The sequence below is a fragment of the Xyrauchen texanus genome, chromosome 30 (genome assembly GCF_025860055.1).
Source record: "Xyrauchen texanus isolate HMW12.3.18 chromosome 30, RBS_HiC_50CHRs, whole genome shotgun sequence".
Lineage (NCBI taxonomy): Eukaryota > Metazoa > Chordata > Actinopteri > Cypriniformes > Catostomidae > Xyrauchen > Xyrauchen texanus.
This window is the reverse complement of record NC_068305.1, coordinates 3,678,523-3,705,197: the sequence shown is the minus strand read 5'-3', so window position 1 is coordinate 3,705,197 and position 26,675 is coordinate 3,678,523. Positions and strand designations below refer to the sequence as shown.

At 39.2% G+C, this 26,675-nt stretch overlaps 1 protein-coding gene across 1 annotated transcript in view; it reads right to left on the bottom strand.

The window, feature by feature from the left end:
• Positions 1-21,410, bottom strand: part of gabrr1 (gamma-aminobutyric acid type A receptor subunit rho1) — a 34,867-nt gene extending 13,457 nt beyond the window's left edge. The window contains exons 1-7 of the mRNA XM_052098923.1: positions 21,288-21,410; positions 20,279-20,329; positions 18,349-18,455; positions 17,334-17,401; positions 11,421-11,644; positions 2,412-2,494; positions 552-692 (exon numbers count right to left, since the gene is read on the bottom strand). Coding sequence (XP_051954883.1) covers positions 552-692; positions 2,412-2,494; positions 11,421-11,644; positions 17,334-17,401; positions 18,349-18,455; positions 20,279-20,329; positions 21,288-21,385 — 772 coding nt within the window. The 5' untranslated portion in view covers positions 21,386-21,410. The remainder of the gene's footprint in view (positions 1-551; positions 693-2,411; positions 2,495-11,420; positions 11,645-17,333; positions 17,402-18,348; positions 18,456-20,278; positions 20,330-21,287) is intronic.
• Between the last annotated feature and the right edge of the window lie 5,265 nt (positions 21,411-26,675).

The following is a 26,675-nucleotide window of genomic DNA, read 5'->3' as shown; positions in this document are numbered from 1 at the left end:
GCCCAATTATCAAAAATCATAATTGTCGATTATTTCCTTTGCTATTATAATTGCGATTATTCATTTGATTTCAATCAAAATACTTATTTTGTGTGGGGCTGCTGCATGCCACATTATTTGTAGGCTACACATCCAAAACAGGCGAATAACTGTTCCTGAATTGCTTTTTATTTTAATTGCATGAATAAAAGTGTTCTTCACATTTAGAATAAATTATAAACTATATAATTTAGATAGTGAGCATTACTTATATGCAAATGACTAATTTAAACACGGACTCTGATGCATTCATGCACACAACGGCCCAAAAAACATGTACACCTAAGTGAAATGCTGTAATTGACATTTTTCACGATTATATAATTGCAACAGCTGTTGTAGTGTTTCTCGAGTTCAAAACCCTTTGTTGCAGATTTTTCAAAATTCACCCTAAAACATAATATCCATAAATATCTTGATTTTTGCCACTGCATAGAAGAGGATTCCAAAAAAAAACCTCTCAAAGAGGCAATAGGAAATACATGCAATAGGAATTGTACAGCATGCATTACCTGTGCTGCTGTAGAAGGCCAGTTTAGTGGTGGTGTGAAATTCCTGTATAAGGAACTGAGAGAGAGAGATCTTTTCATCTGTCTGCAGAGATTTATTCCCTCTCTTCCAGTAGAGCATCAGGTCATCATCAGTATAAGCATCTGCAAACAAAACAACACAAAAACATACTGTAGATTTACAATATACAGTGTTGTAAATCTATCAACATTCATATCTGCCGATATACAATGGTTAGATTTTAATCCCCAGTTACAAATTTAAAAGGATTAAAGACTTAAAAGTAAGCGTTGCCTATAATAATGTAACTTGAAATGTATCTTTAGCAGACCTACACGATTAAACCTGTATTTTTCCATAAAAACTCACAAAACATTTTGATGGCTAATCTTGCATCCAGGGACGTATACACATTTTTTTCCAATCAAATGCTCCCTAAAATAAGAATGTCCCTCCCTCTTATACTGCCTGCCCCTGACTAACAAGCAGTAAATCACGTTTCATGGCTGTAACGAAGAGAGCAGAACAGTGCCCGCCCACTTGGTCTTGGTTCTGGAAGTATTTTTCCTTCTCATCTTTTCTATAGGGATATCATGAAATCCTTCTAAAAGTGTTCTAAGCCTAACCAACCGGCTCTGAGCACTGTCGTCTTAAACTCGTATGACTTTCATTTTTCTGCCGAAAAATAAAGATATTTTGATGGAGATCTGGTGTTTTTGTCCATACAATACAAGTCAATGGTGACCAACACTTTCAAGCTCCAAAAAAGATAAAACGCTGCATAAGGCACACTATCTGGCAACGATTCTCTGATTCGCTATTTGTTTATGGAGAAAATGAATGGGATTTTTACTTCCGGAACCCAACTGTTGCATTCGATTAAATCCTATTGGCAATTGAAAAAAGGGAAGAGCCCCTCAATTTATCTAGCTCCGACTTCCAGTTTCAAGAGGATCAATATGTTGAACTTCACCAGTGAAGTTCATACTTATGAGGTCGGAGGTTGTAAATATGATGTGACATGCATTCATTGATTTTAGTAAAAAAAAAAAATGGATCAGGTTTTTTTTCAAATTCATATTTCTTTCTCTTTTATTCACTTACTGGCAAAACTTTTTTATCACCAATGCAACAAAAGGAAGAGCAAAGCCGTGCATTTGGTGTGTAATTGATGCTTATTAAATTTTTTCATTCTCATGCGGCCACATTATGGGAAATGTAGGAAATGTAGTTTTGTTGCATAAGCCTGTGACTTTATAAACCAGCTAAATGAGTCTTATTTCTGACAAACTTTATCACTATTCTTCAATAATAGTAGAAAAATGCATTGAAACTTAAGTGTGCAGTCAATATCTGCATGTCAACCAATAAAAATGAGCTTCCGGCATGCTTCTTAAATGGACACGCCCCCAACACAGAAAGTATGTGCTCAACGAAAATTTCTCATTCGTAATGAAAACTTTGTGGAGCTGTTCAGGTTCTTAAACACACTAATAGTTCAACACAGTAAAGAAAACTGCACTCATAATGCCATTTCATGGGGTCTTTAACATGCATCTGATCATTGTGTGCATGATTCATCAGTGCACGTTAATCCAGATATTATTTTTTTTTTATAATCTTTCATCAAAATGTGGTCTGGGCATGCAAAATAACTTTTCATCAATAATATAAGTGCACTTTACATGATCAAATAAAAAAACTATGCCCTACATTATTAAGTGCTGAATATTGTTTTATTCTTAAATATGTCATGGTACAGACTTTCAATGCATTATGAATGTTGTTCCATGTTGTCTCTTATCATCACTATGTAAAAGGTTGTAATAGTACTTTTCATGTTGTGTTGTGTATAAACTCACAGCTCTCGATCTCCAGTGAGCACGTCTGGGTGTCCAAGGGGAAGTGACTGAGATCCATACTGCACATCGCTGTGACTGTCACCCTGTTTAGTATGGAGTAAATAAAAGTTGTCATAGATATACTGAGCAGATGCAGCATATGTAATGCTAATGGGCTCCAAACAAAGGGTGGTGCTCAGATGGCAATATGTTCAAGGTGTACAATTTGACAAATGTAGTAGTTCATTCAGGTATTCTATGCCAGGGCAATCTTATAATCACCATAGAAACACTTTTCCTGCACCACGAAAGTGTCACGGACAGATTGGTCTCTCTTTAGTTCAGACGATTATGTTACAAGCTCAGCAGTCTTCATTTATACAGTATACTATTATTGTGTGTTTAACCAAAATATGTTTTTATTATACTCAATTCATAAATATATGTTACATTATTCTATTTTTTAGATCCCCTAATCCAGCCCCACTCCTAAACTTAACCACTTGTAAACTATAAAAAAAACATGTAACAGACATATAAATTCAGTCACAATAATTTGTTACATTACATTATTATATAGATATATTGAGCACCTAACAGCACCCCTATAACAAGCAAAAAAATAAACACTCTAAAAGAATTCCAAACGATAATCTGGCTTGTTTGGAGCATTTGTTCTGAGTTCTGACAGAGTATCAATGTGGAATGGTGGAGGGCAGGGCCGGGTTGTGATTATCCCTTATCAGGCTAATTAAGCCTCCGAGAGGGATAAAGGTCAATGGCAGACGGTGCTGCGACGAGAGAGAGATAGTTTACGGACATGTCCGTCATGCGTGTGTGTTTGTCTTTTGTTTAAGTTAAGCATTCAAATATTATTTATATTGCCAAGCCGGTTCTCACCTCCTCCTTTCCATTGAACTACGTTACACACTACTAACAAGCCGATGAGTCGGATTAGGTGTGTTTGATTAGGGGGAAATCCAAAATGTGTAGTGTTGAGCAGCCTTGACAGGGTTGAGAACCACTGCCCTAAAAGCCCCTGCATACTTCCAACAAAATCGAAGAACGAATGGGTCAATCAAGTGGTTTTTATTGTCATTCAACCATATGCAGTTAGGACAGTACACAGTGAAACGAGACAACGTTCCTCCAGGACCATGGTGCTACATAAAACAACCACATGAACCACATGAGACTACACAGACTAAATAACATAGCTATATAAAGTGCACGTGCATACGTGTGCAGACAGTACAATACAGGACAATAGGCACAGTGAGAGACAGTGCAGCGCCGACCAGTATACAATAGTGCAAAAAGATGACAGTTTCTAAAAATGCCAAATGTAAATATAACATACTATGAGATAGTGTTCTATGCACATAGCAGTTATTGAGGTAGCAGCCAGTTATAAAGTGACAATAATTAAAGTGCAACTCAGGACACACGTGTGTGTGTGTGTGTGTGTGTGTGTGTGTGTGTGTGTGTGTGTGTGTGTGTGTGTCAGTCCAGTCTCTGAGTATTGAGGAGTCTGATGGCTTGGTGGTAGAAGCTGTTACACAGTCTGGCCATGAGGGCCCGAATGCTTCGGTACCTCTTGCCAAATGGCAGGAGGGTGAAGAGTTTGTGTGAGGGGTGTGTGGGGTCATCCCCAGCAGTGTTTTTTTAAATGTCTTTGATGGAGGGAAGAGAGACCCTGATGATCTTCTCAGCTGTCCTCACTATCCTCTGCAGGGCTTTACGGTCCAAAACGGTGCAAGTCCTAAACCAGGCAGTGATGCAGCTGCTCAGGATGCTCTCAATAATCCCTTGTGGCAGGGCGGAGGGCGGGGCCGGGTCGTGATCCTACGCACCTTTTAAGTTATTAATTAATTGAGTAATTAAAAGTTGCACACAGAACTATGGTAAATAATTACAACATAAACACACACACATGACGGACATGTCCGCTAACGATCTCTCTCTCCCGCACGATACTCTGCAGTCGGCCTTTAAACCTCAGAGGCTTGATTAGCCTAATACGGGACCGGGTGCGTAGTATCACGACCCGGCCCTGCCCTCCGCCCTGCCACATTCCTCTATAGAATGTAGTGAGAATGGGGGTGGGAGATGTGGTTTACTCAGCCTTTGAATAAAGTAGAGATGCTACTTGGTAATAGAGCTGGTGTTGAGGGACCAGGTGAGGTTCTCCGCAAGTTGAACACCAAGGAATTTGGTGCTTTTGATGATCTCCACAGAGGATCCATCGATGTTCAACGGAGAGTGGTCACTCTGTGCTCTCCTGAAGTCAACAACCATCTCTTTTGTTTTGTGCACATTCAGAGACAGGTTGTTGGCTCTACACCAGTCCGTTAGACTCGTCGTTCTTGCAGATGAGACCCACCATGGTCGTGTCATCGGCAAACTTAATGATGTGATTCGAGCTGTGCATTGCTGCACAGTCGTGAGTCAGCTGAGTGAACATCAGTGGACTGAGCACACAGCCCTGGGAGGCCCCAGTGCTCAGTGTGGTGGTGGTGGTGGAGATGATGTTCCCGATCCATACTGACTGAGGTCTCTCAGTCAGGAAGTCCAGGATCCAGTTGCAGAGGGAGATGTCAAGGCCCAACAGGTTCAGCTTTCCAATCAGGTGCTGGGGAATGATTGTGTTGATTGCTGAGCTGAAGTTTATGAAGCATCGGTGGGTTGACTCTACATAGAGTTTTCCTCACATCAGCCGTGGTGTGACATAAAACAAAATCTGTCCAAAAAGAAGGTGTTTTTCAGTTTGTTAGTAAAACTTCTTATCAGCTGCTAAACACCTTCTTAAGTTGGTGGTGGTGGTGGTGTAGTGGGCTAAGCACATAACTGTTAAGCAGAAGGTTGTTGGTTTGATCCCCACAGCCACCACCATTGTGTCCTTGAGCAAGGCACTTAACTCCAGGTTGCTACAGGGGGATTGTCCCTGTAATAATTGCACAGTAAGTCGCTTTGGATTAAAGTGTCTGCCAAATGCATAAATGTAAATGTAAAATGTAAGTTTGACATGAAGCTCCAACTACTTTGAGGCCAACAGCAAATTCCCTTAAAGTCAGCTGAGATCAGTCAACATGAACAGACCGGTGTATAGTTATTAGCGAGTTGGCACAAATTTACCTACATCTGTACGATAGTTCACCTAGAGACATTTTCCAAGACCATGTCATGATACTTCTTTGTTTAGAGAGTCTTGAAAAGGAGTCAAATCTGCTCAAATACTCTTAAGGGGCCATTCAATATTTTGTTTGATATGCTACTTCACTGTGCAATCTGCAGTCGAAAACTATTCTGCCCAAAGTAAGATATGCCTCTCTTAATTCTTTTTTTGTATTCTACACCCATTAACACTCTTTGCGAAATCAATCTTTGAAGTAGTATCAGTGTCATTTTATGCGCCATGTAGCATGTTAGCTCAATAGCTTCATAAATGTAGTATGTAAACATTACCAATTACACATTATCTACAGCACTGTATATATTACTTTAAATCATCATCTAGTAGTTAAAACTTCTTTTAATGAGCTTGGGTGAATTATACTCATAGAATGAGGCAAGTCATTCATAAGACATTTTAATGGCATATTCATTGATGTTTACATGTAGTCTTGAGTGTCCTCTTATTTAAATGTATGTCTAAACGACTCACACAGTAGTGTTGTAGGTGTTTGCATGTTCGCAAACAGTATGTTGTCGCTCAACTGTTTTGAACTTATTTTACCTCTGAACGAAGAACAAAATAGAATGAAATTGTGATGTTCTCGTGCCGAGCCTGTGCTCCGCTTGTTCAAGATCGGGGGAATCTCGAGCCTATCGTAAACCTGCCATGCTTTTCCACTGACCTGAGAGCCGAACAGTGACATAACGGGTTACTGTCCACATGGTAGTTTCACTTGACTACCTCAAACATAAATAAACATGGCACGTCACAGTGTGTTTGTATACAGCTTTTACTAAACAGGTAAAGTCATTACATTATATTGTATGAACTATGATTTTACTTGCTAAGATCTTTAAACTGTTACAGTGGAATCATTATTAACATTTGTGTAGCATTGTAACGAACTGGCCATGGAGACGGTGTTAGGATCCATGTGCAGGAAGTTTATTAAAAGAGTCACAAGCTAACAATCCTAAACAGCAGGCAGATAAATTCAATAAACCAAATAGACAGTCCAACCAGCCAAACAAAACAAAGGGTAATCTCAAAAGCAGTAAATCCAGAAAAACAGGCAATGGTCATAACATGAATCAAGAAACAATGGCAATGGAAAAACGCTCAGTGAGGCAGGGTAAACTGGCAATACTTCGCAATGAACAATGGAACTGCATGGCTATATATTCATGTGGTAAACAGGAAATGAGCAGTGAAGAAATGGGTGAAGATCAGTATTCGGGAGAGGCCTCCCTCTGGTGGTTGATGGATGGGTAACAACCTCAGATGTTACGGTGGATGACAATGGATAAGCCTTGCTTCTCGGTGGAGCTGTATTAGACAGAAGTTCAATGGCGCAGTCCCATGGATGGTGAGGAGGAATTTGAGTAGCTTTGACTTTACTAAAAACTTCATTGAATTCTGCATACTTCTCAGGTATCATGGTTACTGTTTGGAATTCAGGGCTTCAATGTTGTTCGTAAGACAAGGCATGGAGACAATGTTCATGACAGAAACTTGACCATTGCGTGAGCTCACCCATGATATAGAAGGGTTGTGGATGGTCAGCCAAGAATGACCCAGGATAAAAGCGTGATTGGGTAGGTTTATGACAGTGAAATGTTCTCCACATGAAATACTCCAATCTCTATGGTTATGGGAACTGTCTGTACCAATGGGAGCATTGTCAACTGTGGTGAAATAAATTGTTTGAATACACTGAATAGTGGGTATATTGAGTTCTTGTATAATCTCTTGATTTATGAGATTCACAGCAGCCCCAGAATCCACTAAAGCTGTAAAAAAAAAAAATATTATCAACAATGGAGATCACTACAGGCAACAAAAAAATGTGAAGGATAGGTAATACAAAATTCGTTGTACTCACTTTCAGCTTTGATTCATGGGAACTTGATTTATTGTGTATGCATGCAGCATTGAGATGACCTGGTTCACCACAGTAATAGCAAAGTTTTCCTCCATAGAAACACAGGCGTAAACAACTTGCATAGGTTCGGGTGATTCAGTAGATGCCTGTGCCTGTACCGAGACTGTAGACTTAGAAGTGGAGTGAAACTGGGGCCGTGGAGCATTACGAAGCCGGTTATCCACCTTGATAGCCATGGTAATGAATTCTGACAGAGTAGAACCCTCACACTTGCATGTCAGTTCCGCCTTGAGTTCTTGAAGCCCCTCGTGGAAAACTGTTTTCAGAGTGACATCATTCCACCCACTTTGAGTCGCTAGTGTCCTGAACAGAATTACATTTTGATAAAATGATTCAGGTTGGTTAGAGAAATAGACTGCATTTCTCAGCAGAACCAAAGCTTACCAGTTTAGCATGGGGAGCTGGCAGTGAGTAATTGTAGTGAGTCAAACATTCGTTGGTGACTCATAGGTTGTTCAGCTAGTCTTGATAACCTTTTAAAACCTCGCACTAGTGTGCAAATGTAGCCTGGAACTGTGAGACTTCCACTTGATTCAGATTTTCGACCCCGGAACAGCCTTTTCTGTGGTAGAAATGCGTGGAAACTTTCGAGAATTCACACTGGCCCAGGAACACGCAACCGAACAATGTCATGGAAAAGAGCTAAATGTGGAAGAGAGTATGGTCTTGAAATCTAACTCTACTGCCTACCCAAAGCTGCCTGAAGCAAATTCAGGGCTTTGACTTTGACCTTCAGGAAAGCTGATGGAAAAGCACCCGATACTTCAACTCACTCCTCTAGGTCTACGTCTATGTGCCTCGTTGTGTTCTAACCACCAATGACCGCAAAGAATGACAAAGTCACACTCCAGATCATTCACTTTCACTGCTCCTCTGTGGAGGAATGAGCTTTCAACCACCACCTGATCCATGGAAACATCTCAATATTCAAGAAATTGCGGAAAACACCTATTTTATTAGCACTTCCGTAAAGTATTTCTGTTCTACTTTAGCTACTCCTGGAACTTCGCAGTGTGATACCACAGATAATGTAGCACTTGTATGGCAAATTACTTGAGATGTTTCTCATTTGTCAGTCACTTCAAATTAAAACATTTACTAAATTACTAAATTGGGCATGTAAGTAGCAAATCATGATTTTGCTGAACTTTAGTGTAAACTAAAGGCTTTTGGCTATTTAAAAAAGGACAATCCATTTGATAAGTCCTGCCCAAACTTCCTGTTTCAATAGGAAACACATCAACACAGGAAAGAAAAAGAAGGTAGATAGCAAAAACAAAGAGATCAGCCATCTGTCCAAGGATAAAAGGGACAGATACTAGATCAAATGCTTTACAGGGCATAGGGAGGCACTGGCCTTGGTACAGTGGATGAGATGAACTACATTGCAATTCAGTGGATATGTATATAGAAGGATAAATTCATTTTGTCTGACAGACTGGGTGTGGGACAGATCTGAGATTAACGTTCACCAATGAGCCAGCTTTATGTCTGGATAGACACATTAATCCCACAGATTCCCACAAAGTTAATCCACACATTCCAGTGAAATGTTTAGATTAGTATCTAAAGCAAGAAACAGGATCACTGCACACTATGTGGAGATGATGAATCATTTCCTCATTTTATCTGGGACTGAACTGTAATTGCATTACAAAGGGTTTCATCTGAACAAGCACCTGACTTGAATCATGCTGCATTGAGAATCGCAAAAGAGCAGTCAAATAACCTTTGCATGTTTTTAAAACTCACCATTCATCCATAGGAAAGAAATCTAAAATTGCATTTTTTGATTAGGGTCCAAGCACTGAAGGTATAAATGGGAATCTTGATTGGTTTGCCAGGAAATCAACTGTGTATATTTATATGAAAGAGCTTTTATGAAACACAGGAAATATAGAGCAAATATGAGTCTCTGATTAAGTTTAGACTCAGCCATGTCATATGTGTACAGCAAAGCCGTACATAACATAACTCATCTGATACTTGGCAACAGCATGTTTCTTGAGCTTTAATCAGGATTAAACTGTGTGCTTCCAACCAGACATTTTTGTATTGGTTTCGGTGAGTTTACCTTCCCACGTGGCGCGACTGGGCATTGAGCATGTTGTGTCAACAGTGTGGGAGATCTGGGTTCATATCCACGTTGAAACCAGGAAGTAATCCTATTTGCTTAAACCCCGTTCACACTGCCATCAACTTTGTGCGAGACAGCGACACCATCCCATTAAATTTCAATGAGAGAACAGCAACTTCCAGCGACATGAGCTGTCATGACCATTGGCGACAGAGATTGCCGCGGGGAGTGACAAGACAAGTTGAGAAAATGTCAACTTTATGCAAATGACATGTGACATTCGCAAGCATCTACCAATGAGAGTGAAGATAGAGGAGTTTATGTCATCCTTTTCCAGGCAGGGTGAATGTGAGATACTGGAGTCGACTCAGGAGGAGAAGTTAATCGTTTCTGTGAGCGATTTCACTGTTCTATATAATTTGTCTTTAACCACAAACTGTAAATAGTTATTGCTTAATAAAATGACACATCGAAAACCATGTTGGCATTTTGAGTGAGTTTGATTCATATACTGATATAACGTTCGTCTCGTTTAATGATATGATGCATTAAGCACTGCTGCCGGTTATATAAAATGTTCTCCCCTGCAGAATGTGCATTTTTAGAAGCAAAGGAACTGGTTCTTTGTCAAATTAGAATGATATCTTAGTTTTATCCACAGTATCAACTGTAACCAGCGTTTCAAACCCTACTATTGCTAGTTGTGCAGTCCACCAATAACATTAGAGTGGCAGCAGTAGGAATGCCCACTAGTGACACAGATCACCAAGTCTAGCGGCATGCCGGCCGTGGTGTGAACGGGGCATTAATCAGTGACGAGCGTGATACACAGGTTGCACTTTTTTCTCTAACATTTAATTTTTACTCCACAAATGGTTAAGTACAGGTTTGGGTTTAGGTTAGGGGAATGAGCTCATAAAATATGCATATCACTTCATTGTATTGTACAGCTGAAAGTAACTTGCTTCACGACATTTGTCGACCTCTCTTGGATATAAATGGAGCTCACATGTGCCTTTACGCCCTACAGCACTTACTGCTTTGGCCACTGGAGGCAGTGTTTTAAATTTCAGTAAGCATACTGATTTTTGCTAAAGAAAATTCAACCTGGTCTTTCCGATTTCACTGTGAGATCACTGTGGTTTGGGTGACCAGTCATCCCCATTTGCAAGAAAGGGACATCAGTGGATGGAGCAGTCCACAGAAATGTCTGTTTTTCAGTCTGTGTTCAAGAAAGACTGCAATGTGAAATAATATCTAATGTGGCAGCAGAACCGACAGTGTCGTGTTTGTTTTGACCAACAGAGGGGGCTTTTCGCTATAGCAGTTTTAAGTCACGTTATCATTCCTCTTCTGAATAATTATTTGGTTGTACTAACTAGACGTAGACACACTGAACACCCACAAGAACATCATTATCCTATCATTGTTATTTTTATGTTATTACATTATAGGCTATATGCAATAATGATTTCTATAATGCACATTATTATTGATTGAATTTAGTTTACATAGCAGTCACTGTCAGTCAATGAGCATTTCAATAAGGGTGCCGTGAGTTATTCTTAACAGTTTTTATAGCTCATAAGTGTGAATTAATGACCAAATGTAATTTATAGTAGACAGAGTATGATTTACCAGACTTCACACTATTATATTTACTATGGTCACAATACACAAATCCGGAACTGTCCCCATTTTGCTTAAATAATAAAAAACAACAATAGAAATTTGGATGATATATAGTGCCAGCTGAACTACTGCAGAAGTGTCCATGGTTTTCATTTCAGAAATCTGGTCATGTCAGTGTGTGTATAATGTTGTGTATTGTTTTACCTCAAGCTGTAGAGCACTTTGCCATCGGGATGCACTCTGAGCATAACATTCTCTGTGGTGGTGTCATGGATGAAGGATCGTTTGGAATGGACAAAGAATATGTCAGGAACCCAGATCTTCTTTACCAGTCGGCCATCAAACGTCATGCTCTGATTGGTGTTGCTGGGAAACGACAGTCGCTCGTCCTTCCAGTAATGTCTCAGGTACAGTGTAATGGTGAAATCCTGTAGCATACAGTCAAACATTTTACACAGATTCTTTCCCTAATGAACTTGCATTTTAGTTGAATAAGAAACAAAATAGTGCTTAAAAATTCTTTAAAAGAGAAATCAAGTTTTGTTGCTTTGTTTGTTCACTTCAGGAGGTCAAACTAAATATTGTATGAGCTGTTTTAATTTACATTTGTTTTATATGAGGTTTGACATTTTTTGCAACACTGTAACCAAAATTTGGGAACTGTCTAAATACAGTTTAACCCTTTTAATGCATACCTCTTTAAGTCTTTAGTGTCCCAAGACCACCCCCTGTCCCTCATCCATTTTATGGAGGTTTGCCCACACCTTTTAGTATTTATCAATTTCTTCTCTGAATAGTCTAACAAAAAAAATTCAAAAAATATATATTTTTTTATTTCTGCATAATTACCAAAAGGGTATAGGGTCATTATTACAGGATATCTATTTCTTTGTTTATTACAAGACAAATGAGTGCTATATACATATGGGATCAAAATCCCGTCAAAAGTATTGCAGTCACAGATATAACAAAAAATAACAAGCATGAATCAAAAATATATAAGTGCATTTAAAATATGCTGCAATAAAAAAAGTCAAATTAAAGCAGTCTTCAGAATTGCAAACAGAATCATGTTTTCTTTGGTTATATTACTGTTTTTTGTGCTCTACATGTAGCCATGACAACGATGCCAACATAGGATCAGAACATAACGGCACATTCAGCAACATGGAAAAGCAGATCAAGTTGGGATCTGAACTCACGACTACACTGGTACAGCTAGTAAAAACATGCATCAAACATCCACACCAACCAAACCTTGTTTTTTTTTTTTTTTTTTTACATATGCAGCCAATAACCTACAAACAAAGGAGTCTTTAATAATGCCTGAAACTAAAACTCTGCTAACTAAATTCAGCTGACTCTGAATAGAATATGATAATGGCCTACACTGACAACACGTTTCCTAGAGCTGACAGAAAATACTTAAAACAGACACAAGCAGCGTATATGTCAACCACAAATAATATACTGTAATATTGAGCAGAAGCCGTTGGAGTCGCATTGGAGTGACGTCACCTCCCCTCATTGAATGATTGGCTACAGGTTTACCAAAACAAAAGCAAAGAAAAATACAGTGTAAAATAACAGTAATATATCCAAGGAAAACATGATTTTGTTTGCAATTCTGATGACTTTGCTTTCATTTTCTGTTTTTTTTCCAGCATATTTTAAGTGTTTATATATTTTTCATTCATGCTTGTTATTTTTTGATCTGCGCTAATTATTTTGATCTGTGACTGCAATACTTTTGACGGGATTTTGATCCCATTTGTATATAGTACATAGAAATGACTACTATATCACGTTAACATTCTGTGTGACAATGCTGAATTATCACTATTCCATACACGTGTACACATACATATTATACATTCTATTTATTACTCAACATGGCACTTATGTTTTAGTGATTGACTTCATTTATATTTTACATTGCTATTTGATTAATTAGGAACATGTAAGCAAACTATAGCAAGTGTAACACATGAACAGTATGATTTGGTTATTGTCATTTGAGCGTACTACGTACAACTCAAAAAGTGCCTGAGAAAATATGCGTTTGACGGCCAGTTGTGTCTCATGAAATTTAAATGTGGAAGTAATGAATCCTGTTTTATATTTGTTGCATCATATCTTTGATGTACTCTATGCAAAGTAAAATCATGAAATATCAGAATATATTCTATTTTATTATTTTCTAATTGTTTCTTTTGTAGATTCATTTATTATCACTAAATACCCAAGCATATAATAATGTTTGCCAAAACACCCATGCATTTAAAGGTTAAACCCTAATTTTGTTATTTTCTAGCATTTAAAGAGAATTATGAATTGCCATTCACAATCCATTTTACTCAAAGTAATGTACTTCTGAAACAGAATTTTCAATGAGAATTTATATTTTATTGATTTTAATATATGGGCAATTGATTGCATTGAGAAAAGTGGATGTTACATACCACTTTTAAATGTGAGATTGCTAAAACAAAGCCTAAACAGCTTTATGGCTATTTGGTTAATATTATCTATCCAATAGCCCACATGTATTAAGTGACAAATGTAGTAATGGACAGTAGTTTGAGAGGAAAAAAAAGATTTTCTTTGGAATAACATGCAAGGATGGGTCATTTATAATAAGACCAGCAAAAAGTATGAAGAAATTAAATAGGGTCAACGTTGGATCAGATTAAAGCAAAAAAACATTTAAAAGTTTAATTGAATCAATGTTCGAATTGAGGGGGGCCTGGGGAGGGACCCCCATTAGGGACCCTCCATAAGAAATTAAAAATAGACTGGCCTCCAAACATTTTTTTTAGTAAAGGTAATAATTAAAAATACACTTTTATATAGGCATTTAGGATACTTTCGTTAATGTCTTTGACATTTATTTTCAGTCTATTTGTTACGTATCTTTAAAAATGTAAACACCCCTAAAAGCTGATTTATACTACTAGACTCTATTTAATTTCTAGATTCAAAAGTATATTTCTTTCTTTCTTTTTTGCAATTAACATTTTTTATTGATTCATAAATACACAACAAAGAAAAACACAACACAAATACGTTGAATGAACATTTAACATTTAACCCCCACTAATATCCCTCCCCAATCACCAACCCCACCCTGACCCCCAGCGAACACCCCTGTGGTCACATATCATAAAACACACACACACACACACACACACACACACAAAAATGAAAACAAAAAATAAAATGTAATAAACATACATAATTAAACTACACTTCTCTCTCCATATCCCCTCCCTGTGAGTCCCCCAAATATGCTAAATAATTGCCTAATTTCTTAACAAACAAGTCCCAAAACCCCAGCCTTGTACTTGCCACCTCCTCGAAAGCTGTCACCCTCCCCATATCCGCACACCACTCTGGAAATGAGGGTGAACCTTCCGACTTCCATCCCCTTAAAATAATTTGCCTGCAAATCATGATACTGGTCAGAACCTAATTTTCAGACATCCTTCCCAAAACGTTGAACCAAATTTTCAAAGGATCTCAACACTACACTCTCATATAGGTCACCGAGTGTAGCAACCCCCCTCACAGTCCACTCTGTCCAGCAGAAAGGGGACTTATAAATACATAATTTAGGGTTCAGACATATGCTCGAGGCAACATTTAAATAAATGTCCAAATTAAACACTCTGGACACTTTTATTCATACTGAGTGCAAATGCGATGTAACAGGGTGTAACTAAACTTCTTCGTTTAGTTTGATAGAAAGGCTTTGCAGTGGCGAAATAAGGTCAAGGACTTCCTGCTCAATAAAAAACCAGGGAGGGGCTATTTCAGGTGGAAGTGACCAATGAGCCAAATGTCTGTGACTGAATGCATTATAATAAAACTAAATCTTGGGAAGGCCTAACCTACATTTGTCTATTGGACTATGTAACTTATTAAAATGTAATCTAGGTAGTTTACCATTCCAAATCAAGGACCTCGCTATGCTATCAAATTGTTTGAAATAAGAGAGGGGGACATCTACAGGGAGAGATTGTAGCAGGTAGTTACATTTTGGAATGCAATTCATTTTAATAACATTAACCTTCCCAGTCATAGATAAATGTAATGAAGCCCACCTGTTAACCTCACTCGAAAACCTTTTTATTAAAGGGTCAAAATTAACTCTAACTAAATCATACAAATTTGCTGGGAATAAAATATCCAAATACTTAATGCCCAGTTTGGGCCACTGGAAGTCACCCGGCTGAAAAGCTGTTACTGGGCTGTACGCTGTCAGAGCCAAAACTTCTGATTTAGACCAATTGACTCTGTATCCTGAGAACTTAGAAAAGTAATTAATAATTCTGTGAAGGCAAGGCATAGATCTAATGGGGTGGGAGACGAATAATAAAATATCATCTGTGTAAAGCAGAAGCTTATGTGCCACACCTCCTGTCACCACCCTTGAAAAATCATCTTCCCTTCTTATCGTGGCTTCTAATGTTTCCAGGGCAAGACAGAACAATAATGGGGAAAGTTATGACATCTCTTATACATATAGATCAGGTGGGGTTATTCGGGGCCGCAGCTTTTCTGATAACATTAGGTGTTTCATCAGTATTATGTGGTCAGTGGCGCATGATCAGACGCCGATGATTCAGATCTGCCTCCATTCTGCTATGCAATACCCATATTTCACAATCCATTCAACAACCAATGTAAAAACTCAAATCCCTGTCCTACAATTGTTTCTTGTCCATTAAGCTGTTTTACGCAGAAATACGTCACAATACAGAAGTCGGTCACAACTTCCATTTCATGCCAACTTTAAGCCAAAAGGCTGCTATGCGCACATCGTCATCTCTGCATGTTCAGCTAACCTGATCAATTTAGTACAGCTTACACCTAATTGTTCACCAAAAAATAAAAATTCTCTCATCATTTACTCACCCTTATGGCATCCCGGATATGTATGACTTTCTTTCATCTGCTGAATTCAAAAGAAGATTTTAAAATAATTTCTCAGCTGTTTTGGTCAATATAATACAAGTGAATGGGTGCCAAAATTTTGAAGCTACAAAAATCACATAAGGCTGCATAAAAGCAATCCAAGACTCCAGTGGTTTAATCCATGTCTTCAGAAGCAATATGATAGGTGTGGTTGAGAAACAGATCACTATTTAAGTCCTTTTGCCTCTAAATTCTCCTCACTGCTCAATCTCCACTTTAACTTTCACATTCTTCTTCTAGTGTTTTTGAAGATTCACATTCTTCATGCATATCGCCCCCTACTGGGCAGGGAGAATAATTTCTAGCAAAAAAAAAGGACTGTAGTAGTGAACTTTTTCTCACCCATATCTATCATGTCACTTCTGAAGATATGGATTAAAACACTGGATTACTTTTATGATGCCTTCATGTGCTTTTTGGAGTTCTAATCGAATCTAATCACCATTCACTTGCACTGTATGGACCTACAGAGCATGTGGCGATGATTCGTACAGATGATGACCGCACCTGTGAGTCGTAATAATTTGGTGATATGGTGTGAGGCTGTACTAAGCCCTAACCCTACTCCAAATCATAACCCCAACCCTTAAACTATGCAAATATATAGTGTTGGTAGCACATCCAGATAGGTAGCATATATTTTCAGGACACCGGCGGACAGTCAAGCCGCGCAGACTAGATTATGACGTAATTTATTTCACACATACTGTGTGTATCAAGCATAGATTGGCCTTTACTTTTCCCCGTGAGGTCTCCCATCCAGGTACTGGCCAGGCTCAACCCTGATTAGCTTCAGTGGGTAATATGATGTGTCTAAAACAAGCTACCGGTACTTTTCATGTTATTTTGTACTTTAGAGAATACAGAAAATGGTAAAAACTTGGAGATCAAAAATACTCATTCAGTTCTAATTGGAATAATTTCTTTCCCATCAACCATAACAGTCTATCCCAAGAAGACATACAGTATAGAAGCTCTCAGTGCATGTTTAATGCTTGGAAAAGTTACTGGTGTTAAACAGAGTTCTTGCCATAATCCAAATCCTGCAGTGTGGAATAATTAATGAAAGCACTGAATCATAAGCGGTGTCCACTCTGAAAGGTCTAAGTCAAACTTCTAAAGATATGTGTCATCTCTTACCATATCCACTTCAGAGATGGCATCCAGACTCTCCAGTTGAACATCAACACCTACAGGTATTGCAGGCCCTAAAGAAAATTCAGTTTAATTAAGTATCATCCTTCCACTAGAAGATATAGTCCCTGACAAGATTATTAGTTGGTGTCAATGAGTGCTGCGCACTGATATGGTGAAGTTTTACATCATACTGTAACTGCTTTTACATTGTATATTTTAGCACAGCTGGAACACTTTATTAACCAGTCAGCATCAAGGACCCCAAATATCCATTTTCCATCTGACATTTCTGTCCTGTTACAGTAAATATGTGCAGAAGATAAAAAAACTATGAAAGCATTATTTCCAATTTCTGACACTCATTTTCATAATCACTAATCATGTTTTAATTTGACTGTAGAATTGACAGATTTTGTAGACTTTAGTAAAGATAAGTGAATGGTCATGGCATTGAGCCACAGTGTCATAATACTGTCTGAGCTTACAGTATGTAAAGCTGATTGCCTGTGATGTAATCAAATCCTGCATGAATCTGACTCTGAGTTTACAGATCAGATTTACATCAGATCCTCTGATGTTTGCCATTCATCAATAATTCACTAATGATAATAAGAGCTAGGCCATTAGCCAATCGAGCCAATCTAATGATGCTTAGAGCAAGTAGAGGTCAATGAAATGTGTTTTTATTTATTTAATGCTTTTATGGTGTTTTCATACTTGGTTCGATTGCTTGGTCCCAAATCCAATTTCTCCCCCTTGGGTCTAAACCACTGCACGATTACATCATCAGCATGAGTTCCGTTGCAGGTAGCGGCAGCTGCTTACTATTGGACCTAGATGCTAGTTTACCACTGTGTTATTGAAGTATTTGTCCAAAACTTTAAACTTATAGAATGGCACATGCATGCCACAGATGCATTGTAAGAGATGTGCAGAATGCACGCTACTCCATGCAGCTTAGAGAAATGCATTATAATAAGTGTGTCAATGTGGCTCAACATTTTCTATGTTATCTTACCTCCAAAGCCAGGCCTCATTGTGAAGTCATGATCATCTAACTTGAGGAGCTTTTCTGAATTAGTGATGGGGGCTTTTGTAACGTCTGGGCTACTCATCAGTATGGTGCTATTAGACAGAGAAACCAACACGAAAAGAGAAGTTGTACAACAGCATAATCACAAATGTGCAAAGTTTTAACTGTTTGAATTAAATAACTGCAGAGCATTATTAAATCAAACTATAAAATCAAAATACTATAAACTAAATCAATAATTGATTATAAATTATAATTGATCATATTTAATATAAATAATTATAAATGAATGATTATGTTAGAATTGGAAGTAGTAAGCAGGGACATAAACGGTTCAAGGAATGAAAACAGAAACCATAAACAAACAAAATGTTTTGCAGAACGTAACCGAAAAGGGGAAGTCCCTTTAAATTTTTCCAGTGATGGTTCATTTTGTTCCCATCATTTTTTCATAATCCTCTAAAATAACATTATATCAATATTTTAGATAAATAAAAGGCACAGCCATATAACTCAACTAGGGGTACTGCTTTAGTCGTGAGGGAGTAATTTACCTCATACATTTTTTGAGACTTATATTTGGTACATTTCTGTGCATTAACTACAATGCCAAGAGTCTTCATTGGCCTTGGTTCTTAACCCTCTGTGCAGCTCAAGAGGTGCAAAGAACTTGATAAAAGAGCGATGTCTGTCATCCTGTTATAAAAGTTTCTAGCGTTAATAGAAACCTTTAATTATTTTCGTTATTTCACAACACGTACAGTGACAACACAGACTTTAAAGGGGATTTATGCCCACTTGCAACATGCATAACAGCAGTTCATTTATATATAATCTAAGAAGAATTAACATCTGTGACTTTGAAATAAACAAATGAAAATGAAATGTTAAGGCATAATGCAATTTAAATAAATTCAGCATTAAATTATTCACGACTTGTCAGCCCTTTCCCTTTATTTTGACTGCTGGGAAATGTTTTGTTTTGAAATTACTTTCATTTTAGCTGTTGTTAGCATTAATGTTCAGGGCTCTCACTAAATATCTTTAACTTAAACAGAATCGGTCTGTCGTGATGCCAACCAATCACTGCATTCCTAATCATGGTTTTGAGTACATACCTGTGGCATTTTTAATAAACACAAGAACATGCAATTATGTCAGACAACTCTATCCAGATATACGAATCAAATCTACATGTGCGTTTAAAGAACTGAATTAGTAAGAGAGGATTTATCAAGATTAGAAGATTTAGAATACGTCTTCAAGATGTATGAAGCAGAACTGGTCCCCAGTCGCTTGTTTCTCTTACGAGATCTGGCAACACTACAACTGATGTATCACCCACCAAGAACATTATTAACTGTTCTTTTATTTCAATCTAGCCAGTTAACAATTGAAAAGGAGGCTATGAAACACCAAAACTGAAACAGAAAAATACTGTTTCAGCTCAAAGGAACCAAAATTAAAAACATTTCGTGCCTACAGTTTATCTTGGGGTTGTAACATTATTGGGGACTTGTCCGGGATATGAACCCAGGACCTCTCTCAAACCACAGTTATATTGTGGCAGGGCGGGGCCGGGTCGGGATTCCACACACCCGGCCCCTAATCAGGCTAATTATACCTCGAGAGGGATAAAGGCCGACCGAAGATGGCAGTGCGAGAGAGAGAGAGATTTACGGACAGCTGTCCGACACCTGTGTGGGTTTGTCTTTTTGGTTCAGTTTTATATTAAACTATTATTTATATCGTCAAGCCGGTTCTCGCCTCCTCCTTTCCATGAATCTCTTTACAAATATATGTTATGTTTTAAATAAAAACTGATAATTAAATGTAAGAATCAAAAAAGGAATAAATGACTGATAGACATACATTGCAAATATATGCTCATTTATTCGTTCAGAAATGTTGCTACCTGCCAGGTTTATGTGCTTCTCTCTCCGTTCTGGTTATTTCTCGTTTGGATCTGACAGATGCAGGAAGTGACATCATCATTAGATTTCAGAACATAACAACAACTTAACAAATCCACTAGACACATTCATGATTATGCTGTGAAAGTATTACTGCTACACACACACACACACACACACACACACACACACACACACACACACACACACACACACACACACACACACATACAGTATATACTGTATTTCACATTTAGGTTATAAATTGTAATGCCTTTAAAATTTCAATTAAGATATCACAGGCTGCATTTTCAGCTACTGAACACGGTTTGATAGAATGTTATGGTGTAGGTATGAATTCTGATAAATGTCAAATAGTATAAATGCACTTTCAACCTTTTTAATTTATTTGTATACATTTTTCTAATTCTATATGATCATTCCTTATTACATGACATTTCAGGAAAAACTACTAATATGATTGTATACATTAGCATTAGTAAACGTAATACTATGAACAACAATGAACAATATTTTAACAATTAATATAGGCTCAAATTAATTTCTACAAATATAAATACTTGTTAACACAATTACAATTATTAACATTAAAAGTTGTGAACACCATCATTAGATTATGCATTATAAACTAACATGACCTAACAATGAACAATAACTTATTTAAAAATTGACATAAACCAAGGCAAAATGGATAAATGTTGAATTGTGTATCCATTTTTAGTTCATGACACCAAATGCTTTAATGTTAACATATAGAACCTTATTGTGAAGTGTTACTGATTTTTATTTTCTATTATTTTCCATTATATTGACTGTTGCATAACTTTAGAAATGTTTCTATAAATGAGTCAACTAAAAACAACATTTAAAAAACATTATATTTAATAATGCTATGAAATACTTACCTCTCATTGGCAGCACCATATTAACAACCCCCCACCCATGTTTACCATGAACACTTGCTGAATGCATGCATGAGGCTGCTCTTACCTCATTTGGCTGAATGTCTGAAGCACCAGTCCATGTGGATGCAATGCTCCAGCTTCAAAAAAGCATGCATATAGCAGAAAGCACAACTCTCCATGCATGATGACTGCATAAATCCACAGACCCCAAAATCCTGTTAGTAGCAATTAAAACAGACAGCTCTGACTTAACTTTACAGACCGTCCACTCTCATAGTGCAGTCTGTGACAACGTGCCATCAAATGCACACACGTAGCATGCATGCAGCTGCATTTAATCAGTATAAATGTGAAGGTCAGATGTGCTGTTAACTACATTCTCTCATCCAGGAGGGGCTTTAGCGTGTTACAGGGCGAAAGAGAAATTTGCTGGATATACCGTATATTATGTAATGCTCAGTAGGTATTATGTGCTGTACGAATTAAACTTACATAATCCAATGGTATAGTCAGTTAACTTTGTTCTAGTATCTTCCAAAATGGTAATCATAGAATTTTTAATAAAGTAATATTAACATACACATACATTTACAAAGTCAAAATTAGATATACGTAGATAGAGTGGGGCACTCACAGTGGAAGTAAAGGAGGCCACTGTAACCTCTGTTTTTGCTTTTATTAAACAAACAGAAGGGGCACATCAAAATATTGGTAATGAACATTATGCCACAAATGCTGTTGATTGAACTAACTTGTATTGAACACGGATTATTCCTTTAAGTCATTTTATTGAACATAAATGTGGAAATTTTACCTTTCCAGGCACTTTTAATTATGATCCATATGGAATATATCCTGACATTATACTGTATCTTTGTGGGAAGCTTAGAATGTCTTGTGCCTTAGTCAAAAGCAAAAATAAATGTTTTTTTGAAAATGTAAAAATGCAGAAAGTTTTTTTGTGAGGGTTAGGTTTATGGGTAGTGTTATAGGATAGAATCTGTATTTCCTACAGTGTAAAAAATATTATATCTATGTAGAGTCCTCATACGGATAACCGCACCAACACGTGTGCGAGTGCGAGTGTATGCGAGTGTATGCGTTTATGTTCGAAGACGTGTGCTCATCTAATGGTTGGACAGGCTCCTGAACACACTTTTTCAACACACTCATACAGACAACCACACCCACACACACACACACACACACACACACACATGTTGTGTTTCCATGTTTTATGGGGACTTTCCATAGACATAATGGTTTTTATACTGTACAAACTTTATATTCTATCCCCTAAACCTAACCCTACCCCTAAACCTAACCCTCACAGAAAACTTTCTGCATTTTTACATTTTCAAAAAACATAATTTAGTATGATTTATAAGCTGTTTTCCTCATGGGGACCGACAAAATGTCCCCACAAGGTCAAAAATTTCGTGTTTTACTATCCTTATGGGGACATTTGGTCCCCACAAAGTGATAAATACACGCTCACACACACACACACACACACACACACACACACACACACACACACACACACACACTATGTGGTTTTCTAGGCAAGCTAGAAACATGTCCAAGCACACACTCACCCACACGTGACATTTGGTTCCCCTTCTGTCGCTCTCTCCACGTTGTGTCGGAGAAGCGACACTAGGGGTCTCTCTTGAGCGCCGATATTCACCTCTGATCTACTGAAAAGGGCCAATGGGAGTTGGCAGTCAGTATTTGCATACCCCGCCCCCGGACATACGGGTATTTAAGCGGGGCAAATACGGAGTTCATTCAGAAAATTTCTTCGAGCCGATGGTCTGTCTGCAGTTTGCTGCGAGTTACACACCACTTAAACGTTCCTGTTTTCCTCTGACGATCTGCATGCTGTTGGATCTTGACGGCGCACAACAGCGGCTTTCTCCTTCTCAGTGCACGGCATGCATTGTTGCCCCTGAGCGCTTCGACAGCGCAGACACATACACACACACTGTGTATTAAAAGAGTTTTTACTAAAAGAGTAATTTTCTCTAAAAGAGCAAACACAGCGGCGTTGAACGTCCTTTTAAGGACGCGTCTTTTTCAAGATGCCTTTCCGCCCCTGTGTCGTTCCTGGATGCGGTAGAGTGCTCTCCGCTTCAGACGGCCACAGGCGCTGTCTCGTGTGTTTGGGCTGCGATCACACCGAGGCGGCGTTTGTGGATGGTTCATGTTCTCACTGCGAGAACATGACCATGACCACGTTGCGGTTCTGTTGAAAGCAAGCCACCCCAGCTGCACCCTGCATTGCTCCTTCTTCCCACGGGATTGAGGACGGTGCGGTTGGCGCTGGGGGCGATTTGGGGGCGGCAGCAGGTGCAGTTTTGCCGGGTAACCCCCTTCGAACCTCCCGTTCCCCGACACGCTCGCTGGTCTCCGTCCACTCTCGCCGATAGCGGCTCGCCTCACGGCCTGGCTGTCTATCCTCCCGAGTCCGAAGCAGATGAGCTCGCCGCTGCATCGGAGAGTGCGGTGTCTGATGCCGAGGACTCCCCTGGACTGCCGCCTTCGGGCCAGCAGGCCCAGGCTGAGGCCGACGCTCAGATGTCCGACATGCTTGCCCGGGCCGCCTTGAGCGTGGGGTTGGACTGGAACCCTCCATCCTCCCCACAGCCTTCTCAGTTGGATGATTGGTTCCTGGGAGCAGCCGCTCGCTGGCCTCGCGATCCCCCGGTCCCTTTCTTCCCGGAGGTGCATGATGAGCTGACGTCTACGTGGAGAGCCCCGCTCTCCGCTCGTCTAGGTGCCACCCGCTCCACTCTCTCCACCCTCGACGGCGGAGAGCGCCACGGGTACGACGCGATTCCCCAGGTCGATAGGGCAGTTGCGCACCATCTATGCCCCGGTAGCCCTACTTCCTGGCGGGGTCGCCCCGTACTCCCATCCAAGCCCTGTAGGACAACATCCTCGCTTAACGTGAAGGCCTACACTACGGCTGGACGCGCTGCCTCCGCCCTGCATGCGATGGCCCTCCTGCAAGTCCACCAGGCCAAAGCTCTCAGAAACATGCACGGGGGTGGACCTGATCCAGATGTGCTGCAGGAACTGCACTCAGCGACCGACCTCGCCCTGAGAGCGACGAAGGCCACAGCGCAGGCACTCGGACAGACGATGGCCACCCTAGTGGTCCAGCAACGCCATCTTTGGCTCAACCTGGTCGAGATGCGTGAGGCTGACAAAAACCGCTTCCTGGATGCACCTGTCTCCCAGATTGTCCTTTTCGGTGACACCGTCGAGGACTTCGCCCAACAGTTTCAACCCGGGCTCAGCTCTCAGCCCCAGCGTCGAGCACTCCGCAGAAAGTACACATGCACATTTGTGCTCATCAGATGGTTGGACAGTCTCCTGAATACTCCACCCATTAGTTTCCAATGGCCGGTTATTTTTGACCATGAACACAACAAGTGTAACACCTGACAGATATCCTTCAAATGCACGCCCACCGCCCAAGCCCTGGACGAAGCCATGCTCCTGGTAGAAAGAGCTTTAACATCCAATGGTTACTGCTTGTTTTGCTAGTCAGTGCAATGGCCTCGAACACCCAGTGAGCGAGTCTGTGCTTGGATATGGAAAAATATTTTGAACGGCCTCTGAATCAAACAGAGCTGATCTGACAGCCTGAACTGACTTGCGTGGTCAATGTATGTAAAAAGGCCCTCGGCAGACAAAGCATGTGAAGTCTCTTGTCCAATGCACAGCCCTGAAGGGAGTGGCCCAAACTTTGTGCACATAACCTTCTCAGGCTTCAGGATTTTCCGTCCCACAAGGAGAAATACCGGTGAGTGCCTCAGCCAAGTGTGACCAGGTCTCACTACTTGTAGCTTCCAGACATATAGGATACCCAATGTCACCTTTTCTGCCAAACAAGATCAAACCATGTTTGTCGATGTTGGGTCACAGGTGAACTGAACAGACGATGCCGCAGATGGAGTAGAGGACAGACTCAAGGCCTGAGCAACTGACAAATCATCCTTACACTCTCTGTTAGGTTACTTAAAATGTAGTGTGATCTAATTACAGGTACTTTATTTCTGTCATTTGATAATATAATCAAGGTTACATGAAATCCGTTACTACCCAGCAAAATTGGAGACCCCAAAGCTATGTGCTTGGCCCTTTTCAGATATCCTTGTGCACCCACAATTGTGTCACAGACTTAAACTTCAGTTTGTAGATGATATAATGGTCACGGACCTGATCACAGATGGACAAGTATCCAGAGAGGAGGTTGAAACAAGGACAGTGTGGTGCCAGGACAACAACCTCTCTCCGAACAATAGTGAAACTACAGAAATAATCATGGATTAAAGGACACATCAGGGATGAAACATCTGTTTTCATCAATGGGACTGAAGTGCAGTGGACATTAGAAACTTCTAAGGCTCTGCATGAAGTTGATGTCACTGCAGAAATTGTGGTCAGAAAAACTTGTCAGCCTTTTCTTTCTCCATAGATTGGATGGTTATTAAATTAAATCATGTATCTTGGCCATTCTTGACACAGTGATGCTTTAAAGAGCAGAACGGTGTTAAATGCTGAACTTCGATCAACTAACAGCATTTGCACATACCTTTCTTATCCAAAAGTGAACATCTGCTAGCTGGTTTGCAAATACCTTCAGGATATGTCATTAGCATCAGGGCCAAGAGACTCATGTAAGACTTACATTTTAAAAACTTTACGCACAGCTGCTTTTGAATGTGCTCATCTGTTGATCATTATTGGTTATTGAGATCTCATAAAGTTGGGTCTGTATTGAAGAAATTCAGATTTATGTGTGATATGGTTGCTTTGTTGTTTAAATTGAGTTTTAAATAAAGGTTTGGGAGGAGCTAGTTCATCTTATGCTGTCAATCATTATGAAAAAGTGTATGAACAGCTGCTTAATTCACTGCCGTAACAATTCTCCTGGCATTCCTCCACACCTCATCTCCTGCATTATTTTATGCATAAATTAAAACCCCAATACTGAAAAAGTTGGGACAATATGAAGAATGCTAATAAAAACAAAAAGTAGTGATTTCTAAATTATATTCACCTTTTTTATTTTGAAAGCACTACAACTACACATTAGATTATGTTTTACCTTGTGAATTTCATTGATTTTTTTTTGTGAAAATGTACAGAAATTTCTAATCAGATGATTACAACATGCTCCAAAAAGTTGAGACAGGGTCAATTTAAGACTAATAACAATTTGACGAGTTAAAATAACAAGGAAATGTGAAACAGGAGATGTTAAACAGGTGAGGCAATTGTGTCAAAGTACATAAGGAGCCTCCAAGAACAGCCTAATCCTTCAAGAGAACGGATCATTCAAGACTTGTCAATTTGCCAACAGATGCTTCAGCAAATAATCCAGCACTTTGATAACAATGTTGCCCAAAGACAACTTGGAAGGATTTTGTGCATTTCACCCTCTACAGTGCACAATATA